General features: G+C 45.3%; 1 protein-coding gene across 2 annotated transcripts in view; it reads left to right on the forward strand.

The window, feature by feature from the left end:
* The first annotated feature begins 440 nt into the window (after positions 1 to 440).
* Positions 441 to 14,999, forward strand: part of GRK6 (G protein-coupled receptor kinase 6) — a 63,528-nt gene continuing 48,969 nt past the window's right edge. The window contains exons 1-7 of one of the 2 annotated variants that reach the window (XM_073567204.1): positions 441 to 559; positions 3,198 to 3,293; positions 4,654 to 4,766; positions 4,852 to 4,929; positions 13,240 to 13,340; positions 13,485 to 13,577; positions 14,078 to 14,141. In XM_073567204.1, coding sequence (XP_073423305.1) covers positions 511 to 559; positions 3,198 to 3,293; positions 4,654 to 4,766; positions 4,852 to 4,929; positions 13,240 to 13,340; positions 13,485 to 13,577; positions 14,078 to 14,141 — 594 coding nt within the window. In that variant the 5' untranslated portion in view covers positions 441 to 510. The other variant, XM_073567120.1, reaches the window with a different exon arrangement.

Below are 14,999 nucleotides of genomic sequence, written 5' to 3' on the forward strand. Positions count from 1 at the left end.
GAAACTGCTGAATAATAAACGTCGGGGTGAGGTTCTCGCCATTCTCCGGACATGCCAATAATGTATAATATATTATTTACAGCCACTTGTGCCTGCTGTAACACTGAGCTCCTCACTAATGTGCTGCACTCCTGAGTCCTCCACACAGATCTATGTAATATTCATTACAATGGCTCCAAACACTTGGTGGAATGAAGCCCTGCAACAGGAAAAGTAAGGTGCACAGCTTTATGTGTCAGCCCGGCCACACTCTGCACATAACAGGAGACAATACACAGCACTGCTCGTACTACCGTCATCATGCCAACCATTAGCCCTTGAAACAATTCAGCACCGCCAACCAACACATGGCCGCCGTGACGTCACGCTGGTTTGAACTGCAGCCTCTCCAAGGATTCCCACAATGACAATCCCGGTGGCCAATCATTTTCCAGATCGGCCTAAAGATCCCGCCCATTCAGGGTTGTTCTTCCAATCAGCGTAAGAGCTCAATAACACTACTACGGCCGTATGAACGGGAATACAGTTCATGCCGATTGTAAGGTTCAACCAATCAGTTGTAAGTCCGGGGGTGCGGCTGATCGGTGATTGGTTGGAGTGGGTGGGGTCTGTCATTGGCAGCAGGGTGCTGGGAGTCTGGCAGAAAGTGAGTGGCCGCCCGAGGCTCGGTGTGCCCGGCCAGGCCGTCCTATGGAGCTCGAGAACATAGTGGCCAACACCGTGCTGCTGAAAGCCAGGGAAGGTGTGTATGTGCATGCACGGGGGTGGGAAAAGTGACAGGGCTGCGTACGGGCACGGCGGTGGTCGGCTGCACTGGTGATAGTTGTGTACGAGCCTGGAGTGTGCAGCCATGGATGAGGAGGACTAGTTTATGTGCTGGGTGTAATGGGGAGGATAGCCATTACCGTGAGGGAGCTGCCCTGCCAGGTCTGGGGCCAGGTCATCACTCATAGCAAGCATTCGGCTCCATCATCTGGAGACGTGTGTGGAGGTTTCCAGCCAAAACAGCTGGAGACACAAGTGACCGAGTATGCCCTTACTATATGCATCACATGTGCCCTTATGTTCTACTGTAAGCTCAGCTCCAGCCGGTATCTGACGCGTGGAGGAGGCTGGCCCACTGATCATTGCTATCTCTAAGCCAGCCTCCTCTATCACAGTCAGTGTATAGACCTGAGGAGGCTGGCCCACTGATCATTACTATAGCCAAGTCAGCCTCCTCTATCAGTCAGTGTATGGACCTGAAGCGGCTCGGCGACTGATCATTGCTATAGCTAAACCAGCCTCCTCTGTCACAGTCAATGTATAGACCTGAGGAGGCTGGCCCACAGATCATTGCTATCTCTAAGCCAGCCTCCTCTATCACTGTCAGTGTATAGACCTGAAGGGGCTGGCCCACTGATCATTGCTATCTCTTAGCCAGCCTCCTCTATCACTGTCAGTGTATAGACCTGAGGGGACTGGCCCAGAGATCATTGCTATCTCTAAGCCAGCCTCCTCTATCACAGTCAGTGTATAGACCTGAGGGGGCTGGCCCACTGATCATTGCTATCTCTAAGCCAGCCTCCTCTATCACAGTCAGTGTATAGACCTGAGGAGGCTGGCCCACTGATCATTACTATAGCCAAGTCAGCCTCCTCTATCAGTCAGTGTATGGACCTGAAGCGGCTCGGCGACTGATCATTGCTATAGCTAAACCAGCCTCCTCTGTCACAGTCAATGTATAGACCTGAGGAGGCTGGCCCACAGATCATTGCTATCTCTAAGCCAGCCTCCTCTATCACTGTCAGTGTATAGACCTGAAGGGGCTGGCCCACTGATCATTGCTATCTCTTAGCCAGCCTCCTCTATCACTGTCAGTGTATAGACCTGAGAGGACTGGCCCAGAGATCATTGCTATCTCTAAGCCAGCCTCCTCTATCACAGTCAGTGTATAGACCTGAGGAGGCTGGCCCACTGATCATTGCTATCTCTAAGCCAGCCTCCTCTATCACAGTCAGTGTATAGACCTGAGGAGGCTGGCCCACTGATCATTACTATAGCCAAGTCAGCCTCCTCTATCAGTCAGTGTATGGACCTGAAGCGGCTCGGCGACTGATCATTGCTATAGCTAAACCAGCCTCCTCTGTCACAGTCAATGTATAGACCTGAGGAGGCTGGCCCACAGATCATTGCTATCTCTAAGCCAGCCTCCTCTATCACTGTCAGTGTATAGACCTGAAGGGGCTGGCCCACTGATCATTGCTATCTCTTAGCCAGCCTCCTCTATCACTGTCAGTGTATAGACCTGAGGGGACTGGCCCAGAGATCATTGCTATCTCTAAGCCAGCCTCCTCTATCACAGTCAGTGTATAGACCTGAGGGGGCTGGCCCACAGATCATTGCTATAGCCAAGCCAGCCTCCTCTATCAGTCAGTGTATGGACCTAAAGGGGCTGGGCGACTGATTATTGCTATAGCTAAGCCAGCCTCCTCTATCACAGTTAGTGTATAGACAGAAGGGGGCTGGTCGACTGATTGCTACAACGGTTAAGCCAGCCTCCTTGTCTATGAATCAGTGGACCAAGAAAGGAGCTGGTGGATTGGTTATTACAATAGGTAAGCCAGCCTCCTTGTCTTTGAATCTAGACAGAAGATGGAGCTGGCCGACTGGACATTTTAATAGCAAACCCAGCCCCCTTCTCTTATCACTGTCAGTGTATAGACTGAGAAGGGGCCTGGCCAGCTGATCTTTTCAATATCTGAGCCATTGTTCCCGTCAGTGTATAGACATAAGGAGGCCGATTATCCTATGTAAGTGCGCCCCTTCATGCACAGTACTGGTCGCTTACGGAAGCGGGAATCCCTGTTCTGTGTCAGGCAATAACCAGAAGCGTATATGAGTGCGCCATTACCAGTCTCCGCAGCTTTACCTGCAGGTCCTTCTTGTAGCTGGAAAACCCTATAGTGAGACTGTGCGATGCCCAAGTGTTGCCCTGTGTCTCCCCTGTCAGATGTGTTGTCACACCGCCATGATGTGTCAGGATGACAAGTGCCGTGTGAGTAGGGGCCAAGTCATTTCCATTTATTTTGCATGTTAACAATATTTTTTCCTGGAAAGCGTGCATGGCCTATTCAAACGTGGCCGTGGATTTGCCTAGAGGCCTGAAGCATCTGCTCTGCGGGATGGGAGCTGACATTTCCCACCTTTCTCTATAGGTGGTGGTGGGAACCGCAAAGGAAAGAGCAAAAAATGGCGACAGATGTTGCAGTTTCCTCACATCAGTGAGTGCGAGGAGTTGAGGCGTACTGTAGGTAAGTGCGGCAGGTCACCCCCCAAACTGTCATGTCCGCCCACACCGTGAGACTCGTGAGAAGTCTCCAGCGTAGATGGGGTTGGCTAACACCATTTCATCGCTTCCTCTTACACGGTGTGCTCACCACTTCCTGCACAAATGTGCGGATTTCACAAGTAACCGAGGAAGTGAACATGCTGCATGATAGCAGGAGAAGCTTCTGTGCCAGTCTCGTGGGATGGTTCAGGGGAGGTGGACGTGGTCCTGTGGAGCACTGAGCATGTGCTTGGTTTGAACAGTCATTCTGTGATGACAATCCCTTTAAATGGGTTACCCATAGCTGGGCATCCGGAGCGTGGACATTTCAGGGTTAAATAATAAATACAATGGATACTCGCCTCCACAGATCCGCAGTTCCAGTTATGTTGACGTTACAATTCTTGGCCGATCATATGACAATTTTGTGTCACGTGACCGCTGCAGCCAATCAGCGACTGATGATTGGCTGCAGCATGCAATACTGACAATTGGCTGCAGCGGTCATGTGACACAAAATGGCACATACCAATGCTGACACTGCAGGAACTGCGGTGCGGTGGGAAGTCATTGTATTTTAAATGTGGCCCCCTAGTAATTAAGTAGGGGGGTTTCCAGTGGTAGAGCTCACTGACTGGCTGTCGTGCTGTGGCTGTGACGACAGGACCGTAGCCAATAATGGAGACCCCATGCTGGACCGGAGGACGGGGAGTAAAGCGCGGTTTGTATTCTATAATACGATGCATATAGGAGACAAGATATTCTGACAGGATAACTCCTTTATGGATAGATTGGAGGGGTGCAAGACGGTTCGATGGAAGACCCCAGAGGAGGAGGATGACGACATGTACTAATAATTTGTTGACTTGGGGTTCAGAAAAGGGTGAATTTGGGAACTGGTTTCTGAGTTGAAGACAACTTGCTGTAGAAAAATTGGATGTGTGGTTGGAGGGACAGAGCAGAGTCAGAGCTTACACCCACGCAGCAGACTTGTGAGGCAGGGGAAAGCCCACCTCATCTCTCAACAGTATTTTTTTTTTTTTTACTTTTGTTTGTCAAAGGGAATCTGTCACCAGGCTTTTTACTACCTCGTCAGAGAGCAGCATAATGTAGGGGCAGAGGCCCTGATTCCATTGATATGTCACTTACTGGGCTACTTGCACTAATTTTGATAACATCAGTGTTTTATTTGCTGAAGACCTACCAGCCCCTCTGCCCGTTGAGCTCTGTATACCCTCACTCACACTAGTCTACACACTGTGAAATAATCAGATGGAGTATGTCTTCATGTCTTTTACACGGCTGATATTTTACCTCATGATTTCTTTCTTCGTGCACAATAGAGCGGGACTATCACAGTCTTTGCGACCGCCAACCAATTGGACGTCTCCTCTTCCGCCAGTTCTGTGAGACTCGGCCGGAGCTGCTGCGTTGTGTCCACTTTCTGGATGCTGTGGTAGGACTTTAGTGGGGCCGGAATATGACGCCATAAAAGCCACGTAGCGGTGCGCCTTTCTGAACCACGTTCTGTTTGTCTCTAGGTGGAGTATGAGGTGTCCCCAGATGAAAAGCGCAAAGAATGTGGCCATCAGCTGATTGCACAGTACCTCATTAGTACGGTAAGGAAACTGATTCAGCCACGTGATGCCTTCTAGGAAACATGAGGACATGTCACAAGATGTACCTGGTCATCTTTCCACATTAGTGGGTCTTCTGCTAGATGTAGTAGATACAGCAGATAATGGGGCAGTTAAAGGATATGGACACTTTTTGGGGAAATTATTTATTTATTTATTTTAACACTTAAAGGGAATCTGTCAGCAAGTTTTTGCTATGTAATCTGAAAACAGCAGCATGAGGTAGGGACAGAGACCCTGATTCCAGCGACGTATCACTTCTTTTATATTGCTGGAATAGAATTGGATAGAATCAATTTTCTCTGCTGCAGATCTAGCTGAACAACATTGCTGAGCCGTGTATAATCTACCGACACCACAGCTTTCTGTGTAGATTGTGTAGTGACTGAGAGCTGCTGAGTATTGCTGTGAGCAAGGTTGGACTAGCAAGCACGAGGCCAGGAGTCCTGTAGTGATAATCTTCTGCTAATAAGATTGTATTGAAACAGCACAGAAAGTGACACATGGCTTTAACTAAGCTTCTCTTTCACTACATCACGATGCTCTCTGATTACATAGCAGAAACCTGCTGACAGATTTCCTTTAAATGTGTGTTTTGTTTGGCCACAAAGCATTTATGCAGTGCAGGTTCATAAAAAAAAGTGCACCATAAAGCACTTGAACCATCTCTACACTGACCGCAAAATACATCAGGGCCTCACTTTCAAGAAACTTTCATCATGTATACATTTATGGCATTTGCGGTAATTTTGCCATAATTGTACAAGGTGGGATTACCCCTTTAAATTATTGTACAGTTTGTTGTGCTATGCACTGTGATATAAAGAAGCTGGACAGTCTAACATTTTTAATGAAACCCTACGGCAAAAATGCTTTTTCTATGCATTTTGGAAAAAAATAGCCCCCAAATTTGTCTATAGAGACACTCCTGAGTGCTCTATCTGGAACAGTTCTGTAGAACCACTGCAGCCATCTTGTCAGGATTTGGGTTTTCTTGGCATGTCTTTATCATTTTTGGGAAAAAAAAAGGGAAGCGAAGATGGATACATATGAGTGTCCAGCACTAAGAAATGGTTCTTCCTCAAGATTAATCCGATATGCAGTAGCTGCAGACATCATTCTTGTCCAGTAAACCTTTCAACACATCTGTCAGATGCACACAACCTGTGGGTCTTAATCCGTAGTGGCCCGCGACCTGTGGCTCTTCAGCCGCAGTGGCCCGCGACCTGTGGCTCTTCAGCCGCAGTGGCCCGCGACCTGTGGCTCTTCAGCCGCAGTGGCCCGCGACCTGTGGCTCTTCAGCCGCAGTGGCCCGCGACCTGTGGCTCTTCAGCCGCAGTGGCCCGCGACCTGTGGCTCTTCAGCCGCAGTGGCCCGCGACCTGTGGCTGTCCGGTCATGCTGGAAAGAAGTCCTAATATGCAGTTCTTGTATAGGATGGAGCCCTATAGCCGGTGGTGCTCTGCTGCGGGAGCCATAGTACACTAGAAAGTCGCCAGTTTAAATAAGATCAGTCAAAGGTTCTGTTAGGAGAACACAAATTCACAGTAGTTACAGCCATTTCCTCTGCGCCCAGGGTTCGGCCAGCATTTCCTTCTCTTTTTCAGTTGCATGCTGGGAGCTGCGTTACCATCAGAACGTTACAGGCCGCTCTTCTGCATGTGGCATAAAGTATAACGACCTATTTCCTGTTTTCACTGTGTGTTCAGCATATGTCGGCGCTCACTGACAGCAATGTCCTTGTAACCTGACGAGAAAAACTTTACAAGCAAGAATGTTGTGCCAAGATGGCTCTACAGCTGAAATGTCACTTGCACTCTAGTTTATAGGCTACATTATTGTAGTTTCTCACGTTTGCTCCCACCCTTCCATGGATTTTTATTTTTTTAAGAGAGCATTAAAATACATTTAAGGGGTTTCACACAAATTCCGCTTACTCTATATGAGGGAAAAAAACATAATGTGTCCTAAAGGTTTTTATAAGAAAGCAGTACTACACAAAACGGATCTAGCAAATGGGTGCAAGCCTCAGGGCACCGACCCAGTATCCTCCATATACATATGGCATTGCCACTCGGCTCCCCGGGTCTACAAATTTAGATTCTAGTTTTGCTTTTATCCTAAGTCACGTGGCAAGGCTCGTTAAAGGGTTGATAGTGACTTTTAGGATTGCTACATCCGATAGGTAGCATTAGAGCTCAAGTCCTGTTGCTCTCTGATGAGACAATATTTAATTTCCCAAAGGAGCATTATGTGGCTTATAAGTCTCCTCACACTGGCATGTCAGGCCAGGCATGTCACTCCACAGTAAGAAAAGTTACACCTTAGATGCTACATGTAATGGAGTATTTTATGGAGTTTTCTAATGGAACCTCCAACAAAGTAGACACAGCCTAAACCTCAACACTTGTACCAAATGGAGATTTTAGCCTTCTAAACAAATGTAACAGTTAAGAGCAAACAGGAGTGTTCAGTAGTGCGAGACTTAAAGGGAATCTGTCACCGGAAGTCTCTGCTCTCCTGATCTCACTGCAGAGATGTGTGTGATTATTCCTGACACATCTGCAGGTTCCTCTCAGCTTTAGCTTCCATCTCACAGGCAGACGGGCTGTAATATTGTTACAATACAGCAGAGTTCAAAAGAGAATCAAAAAATGTGTTTGCAAGAAGACAAATGTAAGTTTTCCTGTTCGGTTAGTTACTTGTCTCGCACTGGTAACTCTCCCTTCATGTAAAATAAGCTCTGGAGGCAGAGTTATCTTTCAGGCAGCGTCCTCCCCAGAGTCTGGAAGAGCTCCTGTACATAAGATGTAAAAGCTGAGTTCTTAAAAAGGCATCTGCTATTGAGGCATACAGGGATGGCTTTTTCCAGTATTCTGTAACCTGTATTAATAGTTTAAATAGGTCGAATATGGTCTCAGATGCTCTTTATTTATCTTTTATAAAATTCTGTTTGCATTCAGTGAATGAAAATATTGTTGTTTTGCTCCAGATACTGAATTCTTGTATGGTTCTAGTCCTGCCCGGAGGGTTTACTACAGTGTGTGTGAATGCTGAGCAATGTAACTCGGACAACTTAGACTTGAAGCAGTGTTCGTTTGTATGTAGTTCATTAAAGGGAATCTGTCAGCAAGTTTTAGTATGTAATCTGAAGACTGCATGAAGTAGGGGTTAACACACTGAACTCAACAATTGCATGCTCTTTACTTACAATGAAGGTTTTCTCATTAGGCCATCATTGCCCAGTGCAGTGGCCTTGTGTCTAATCATCTGGCCACGCCCCCTCCTCTGATAAGCAGCTCCCTGTCTATAGACTTTTTTACACGGAGTAGAGAACAGAGTCTACACTTGTAGTAGTGTAGAAAGAGATGAGTATAATGGGCCTTAATACATGTCAATGTCCGGCCATATAGAGATCTACCAGTGGCTTACATATTATAGAAAAAGATCAGTAGGCAATATATTTTCCATGAAATTAAAAATGTGGAAACGATACAAGAGTAGAAATGTGAAAGGATAAGAGACCCATTTGATATTCCACATCAGTGACCACCACCTTTAATAATAGGGTAAATGTCATTTTATTGACTGGTGAAATCGGTTGAATTAACGTAGATGAAACATACACGAAGAAGAAATGACCACTGGAATGCTGAGATGAAATACTCTTCTTTCCACTTTTAACACTTATTTCTATATAGCCTATGCCATACATAATTCATAGGTGGCGGAATATATAACATAACATGTTTCGGGTCTTTTGAAGAGTTTTTATCTTTGACTGTTGTTTGCCTACATAGGGTCGTGATTGCAGTAATGTTCTCTTGGCCATTCTTTGTTGCGTAATGTTTGTATCCGATTTGGGGATGAGCTGTGTAAATAGCATTTGCTTATTTTATGGAGTGGGCAGGCGAAACCTCTTTGCGTAATGCTTGTAAATATCTATTGTAGACGCCATATGAAGAAGCCATGTAGCAAAGATCTTCCTTATCCACTTTGTCCTGCACACATAAATAGACATGTTATGTATGAAAGGAGTCACAGCCCAATTGATCAGATTGCAATGTTTTCATCACGAAGACCACTGTCCACATTGCACTCCAAACTAGAATTTCTGCTGAGCAACGCTGGGTACACATTCTAATTTCCCTCCCTTCATGTTTCTATTTGTGGTCAATTGAAGTGCAACAGTTAAATGGTCAAAATCCGCAGTATTCCTATATCCAAAGCTAGAACATGACCCAGCACATGCTGATCTAGTATTGGCCCAAATCGGTGCTTCTCAAATTCTAGGCCCAGCCTCATTGCGAGGTGCCCCAAATTGTTGTTGGAGGCAATTTTGATTTGAATTTTGGCCCATTATGTTCCGGATGATGAGGCATTGGTAGAGAGAGATTCTGTATGCATATATATTTACAGTACTGTGCAATCGTTTTAGGCAAGTGCTGAAAAAAATGCAACAAATTAAGGATGCTTTCAGAAATTGAAGTGTTTTGTTTTTAGCCTTAAAATGTAAAGTAAATGAACCAAAGAGAAATTTAAACCAGATCAATATGTAGTGTGATCGCCCTTTGCCTTCAAAACTGTATCAATTCTTCTAGCTGCATTTGCATAAAGTCAGGGATTTTGTAGGCATAGAGTCGGGTGTATGAAAACAGAAACTGTTGTTGTTGTAGTCTTAGAGCTTGGTGAGGAGAAGCCAAACTTCTACAAAGGTGAGGTTGTGGAAGTTTCATGTCACAGGTCATATACATCATAGCAAAACGGAGCAAAGCAATAAGACACAACAGTTATACAGCATCAGCAAGGCCTCTCCCAGGCAATGATTTTAAAACAAGTTTGAATATGTGCTGTACAAGCTCTTTTGAAGAAACGCCAAGAACTTGGCATTGTTGGGGACTGTAAACAAAGTGGTCGGACAAGAAAACTTAGTTGAGCAGATTTAAAACACGCATCATGCTTACTTCCATTTGAAATTGGTAGATGTCCAGCAGTGCCATCAGTTCAGAACTGGCAGCAACCCGTGGGACCTAGCCACACCCAACTCCTGGGTGGGAAGCCCACTAGTACTAGAGGTTAAAGGTAAGGAAGTCAGGGAAATTGCCTTCAAATGCTCTGGTACTGACCCCAGGCTCTCTTAAAGGGATCTCCTGTATGGAAGTTAGGGCAAATCCCTCAGTGCTCTGATTCTGACCCCAGGCTTCTATTAAAGGGATCACCGGTAAGGAAGTCAGGGCAGTTGCCTTCAAATGCTCTGGTACTGACCCCAGGCTCTCTTAAAGGGATCTCCTGTATGGAAGTTAGGGCAGATCCCTCAGTGCTCTGATTCTGACCCCAGGATTCTATTAAAGGGATCACTGGTATGCAAGTCAGGGCAAATCCACTCAGCGCTCTGGTTCTGATCCCAGGCTCTCTTAAAGGGATCCCCAGTATGGAAGTTAGGACCGTTCCACTCGTCACTATGGTTCTGACCCCAGGCTGACAGGATGATGTGGGATATTAGGGGTAGTAGTCTGGTGGCTCTGGCTGACGGCATGACGTGGGATATTAGGGGTAATTGTTTAGTGGCTCTGACTGAATGATGTGGGATATTAGTGGTAGTAGTCCGGCGGCTGTGACGGGATGATGTGGGATATTAGGGATAGTAGTTCGGTGGCTCTGGCTGACCGGATGGTGTGGGATATTAGGGATAGTAGTCCGGTGGCTCTGACGGGATGATGTTGGATATTAGGGGTAGTAGTTCGGTAGCTGTGGCTGACGGGATGATGTGGGATATTAGGGATAGTAGTCCGGTGGCTCTGACGGGATGATGTGAGATATTATAGTGAATGTGGCTATGAGGAGTGGACGGGGCTATACACTCGGAGATATATATATAAAGTTAGGTCCATATATATTTGGACAAAGACAACATTTTTCTAATTTTGGTTCTAGACATTACCACAATAAATTTTAAACAAAATAATTCAGATGCAGTTGAAGTTCAGACTTTCAGCTTTCATTTGAGGGTATCCACATTAAATTTGGATGAAGGGTTTAGGAGTTTCAGCTCCTTAACATGTGCCACCCTGTTTTTAAAGGGACCAAAAGTAATTGGACAGATTAAATAATTGTAAATAAAATGTTCATTTCTAGTACTTGGTTGAAATCCCTTTTGTTGGCAATGACTGCCTGAAGTCTTGAACTCATGGACATCACCAGACGCTGTGTTTCCTCCTTTTTGATGCTCTGCCAGGCCTTCACTGCGGTGGTTTTCAGTTGCTGTTTGATGGTGGGCCTTTCTGTCTGAAGTTTATTCTTTAACAAGTGAAATGCATGCTCAATTGGGTTGAGATCAGGTGACTGACTTGGCCATTCAAAAATATTCCACTTCTTTGCTTTAATAAACTCCTGGGTTGCTTTGGCTTTATGTTTTGGGTCATTGTCCATCTGTAGTATGAAACGACAACCAATCGGTTTGGCTGCATTTGGCTGGATCTGAACACACAGTATGGCTCTGAATACCTCAGAATTCATTCGACTGCTTCTGTCCTGTGTCACATCATCAATAAACACTAGTGACCCAGTGGCACTGGCAGCCATGCATGCCCAAGCCATCACACTGACTCCGCCGTGTTTTACAGATGTTGTGGTATGCTTTGGATCATGAGCTGTACCACACCTTTGCCATACTTTTCTCTTTCCATCATTCTGGTAGAGGTTAATCTTGGTTTCATCTGTCCAAAGAATGTTCTTCCAGAACTGTGCTGGCTTTTTTAGCAAAGTTAAGTCTAGCCTTTTTATTCTTGATGCTTATGAGTGGCTTGCACCATGCAGTGAACCCTCAGTATTTACTTTCATGCAGTCTTCTCTTTATGGTAGATTTGGATATTGATATGCCTACCTCCTGGAAAGTGTTGTTCACATGGTTGGCTGTTGCGAACGGGTTTCTCTTCACCATGGAGATTATTCTGTGATCATCCACCACTGTTGCATTCCGTGGGCACCCAGGTGTTTTTGCATTGATGAGTCCACCAGTGCTTGCTTTCTTTCTCAGGATGTACCAAACTGTAGATTTTGCCACTCCTAATGTTGTAGCAGTTTCTCGGATGGGTGGTTTCTGTTTTTGCAGCTTAAGGATGGCTTGTTTCACCTGCATGGAGGGCTCCTTTGACCACATGTTTCCTTCACAGCAAAACCTTCCAAATGCAAGCCCCACACATCAAATCAACTCCAGGCCTTTTATGTGCTTAGGCCTGTTTCACACATCCGTTTTTCTGCTCAGTCGAAATCTGCCAAAATGGCAGAAAACTGATCCGTAGGCGGATTTAAAAAAAAAAAAAAAAAAAAAAAAAAAACGGGTGGCACCGGACCGTTGTTTTGAGGGATCCGTGTAAGGTAGAATTTTAAAGGAACCGTGAGAGAGAGAGATTTTTTTCAGCCGCCAGAACCGGGTTTAGGGTTAAATTTCTACCAAAGGTAATTCTTCTGGGCATGTGCTGTAAAAAATGCGGATCCGGCAAGGCAAAAAAAACGTTTCATGGTCCGTCCAGTCATGTCAGCGGACGCCAAAATTTTGGCGGATCCGTAAAAAAAGGGATCCAACGGATGACCATCCGTCAAGATCCGCTGATAATGCAAGTCAATGGGGAAAAATAACAGATCCGCCAAGAAAAATGGCGGATCCGTTTTTTTTGCAAAACGGCGGATTTTGACTGATGGAGACAAACGGATGTGTGAAAGAGGCCTTAATTGAGAATGACATAACGGAGGGATTGCCCACACCTGTCCACGAAATAGCCTTGAAGTCAATTGTCCAATTACTTTTGGTCCCTTAAAATCAGGGTGGCGCATGTTAAGGAGCTGAAACTCCTAAACCCTTCATCCAATTTTAATGTGGATACCCTCAAATGAAAGCTGAAAGTCTGAACTTCAACTGCATCTGAAATGCTTTGTTTAAAATTCATTGTGGTAATGTCTAGAACCAAAATTAGAAAAGTCTTGTCTCTGTCCAAATATACATGGACCTAACGTGTGTGTGTGTGTGTATATATATATACCGTATATATTCATTATAATTTGTTATAACTAACTGCACTTAGTTACTATGCCCGGGCAGTGCATATATGTAGTTATTTTTTAATGCACATCATATGCATCCTCTGTCCTCACTTTGCCAAGTTGTTCACCCTCAGTTTCTTATTGTATGTATCTTTTAGTGTCCGCTGGTAATGATTGGCATAGGCATTACATAATTGCTTCCAGTTACTGTACCTACAATATCTCCTGATGGTGATGTTTCTTGTTCTCTCAGAGTGACGACCATATCTCAGAGGTCCCTGAGCAGTTAGTCAGCAGATGTAAGGAGAGCTTAGAAAACAATCCCTGTAAAGAACTTTTTAAAGACTGTTCCAAGTAAGTGACCTTGAACCTAATTCCAGGCTAATGTCATTTATTTCATAGCATGACCGAGGCATAACATGACGTTAGCCACAAACAGATAAGATGGTCATGTGAAAATTAAGCCTTTCTATGGTTCTAACATTTCATCTCTTTCAGACTTGTCCATGACTTCCTCAGTATGGCTCCATTTTCAGATTACCTGGACAGCCAGTATTACAACCGCTTCTTACAATGGAAATCGCTGGAGAGGTGAGCAAGGAGGATATAACAATCTAGATAAATGGGGCAGAAAAAAATCACCGCACATTATCATATGCTACAGGTAGAAATACCTAAATATATATATATTATTTGCGTTTGTTTTGTTGCATACTCATTTATTTTTCATTTTGAAACAATAGGATGATTATGTCTGAATAGTTTCTTTTTTTTTTTTTTTTTTTTTTTTTTTATTTCCCTTTCTTTTACATGAACCCTCCTTACATGTCTTCATTTTTTTGGACTGGGTGAGATCTTATTAGGCTCTTTTAGCAAGCAGTCACTCTATATTGTCTTGTCAAGTGGGTGGCCTTGCGTATGTGTGTGTGTGATTATATATATAAATCTGCCCACACAGTATATTATATTTCTCAGCAAGTATGTTTTATGTGTGTGTATATAATATATACAGCTGTTTATAGTGTGTGTATTTTTTTCATTGCTTTGGTATCTGCACATATTATATTTAACTACTTGATCACTGTACACAGGGAACCAGTCACAAAGAACACATTTCGTCAGTACAGAGTTCTTGGCAAAGGTGGATTTGGAGAGGTAAGTTGCTCCTCTTTGCCATGTTTTTTGCTGTGCTTCATGTGTCGTTTCTGTACAGTGATAAGTAATTTTCTAGAATTATTTAATTAGTTGTACCAGTTTAACTAGTTATACCCAGGAAAGGCTACTTCTTTGTTTTGTTTCTATATGCTAACCTGGTATTGTTGACATGTGAAATAATACATTTTGATAAAAATGCTATTGCTTTAATGGAGTGTTACCAGAATTGCCACTTGTCACGTACCGTATTTTTCGGACTATAAGACGCACCGGACCATTAGACGCACCCCAATTTTCAGAAGGAAAATGGGGGAAAAAAAAAATGTGTCAAATGGGGGTCCTTCTTACAGTTCGAATTCAGCTTACCTGGGAAGGGATCCGGCACAGGTGGAAAAGTAGTCACAGGGGTCACTCAGTGGTCCAGGCTCGTGCGGTGGCGGCTCTGTGCTGGGGCAGATTGGTTGTGCTGGGGCAGCTGTGCTGGGGTAGGGGCAGCTGTGCTGGGGTAGGGGCAGCTGTGCTGGGGCAGGTGGGCTCTGCGCTGGTGGCAGCGGGCGGCGCTCTGCGGTGCGGTGGTGGCAGCGAGCTGTGCTCCGGTGCAGGGGCGGCGGCTCCGCCGGCATTTCTTCACAGCCCTTGCTGGCCGCCGCCATGTTGCGGTGGCCTCCGGGAGCATGGACCCCGGGAAGATGGCCGCCGGCCCGGGGACGGCGCATGCGCGGCTTAAGATCCCATCCCGAGATCTCGGGGGACGAGATCTCGTTGCCGAGATTTGAATCTCGTCCCCCGAGATCTCGGGACGAGATCTTAGGCCGCGCATGCGCCGTCCCCGGGCCGGCAGCCATGTTCCCGGCATCC

The sequence above is a fragment of the Dendrobates tinctorius genome, unplaced genomic scaffold, assembly GCF_039654945.1.
Source record: "Dendrobates tinctorius isolate UK_male_01 unplaced genomic scaffold, ASM3965494v1 ptg000001l, whole genome shotgun sequence".
NCBI lineage: Eukaryota > Metazoa > Chordata > Amphibia > Anura > Dendrobatidae > Dendrobates > Dendrobates tinctorius.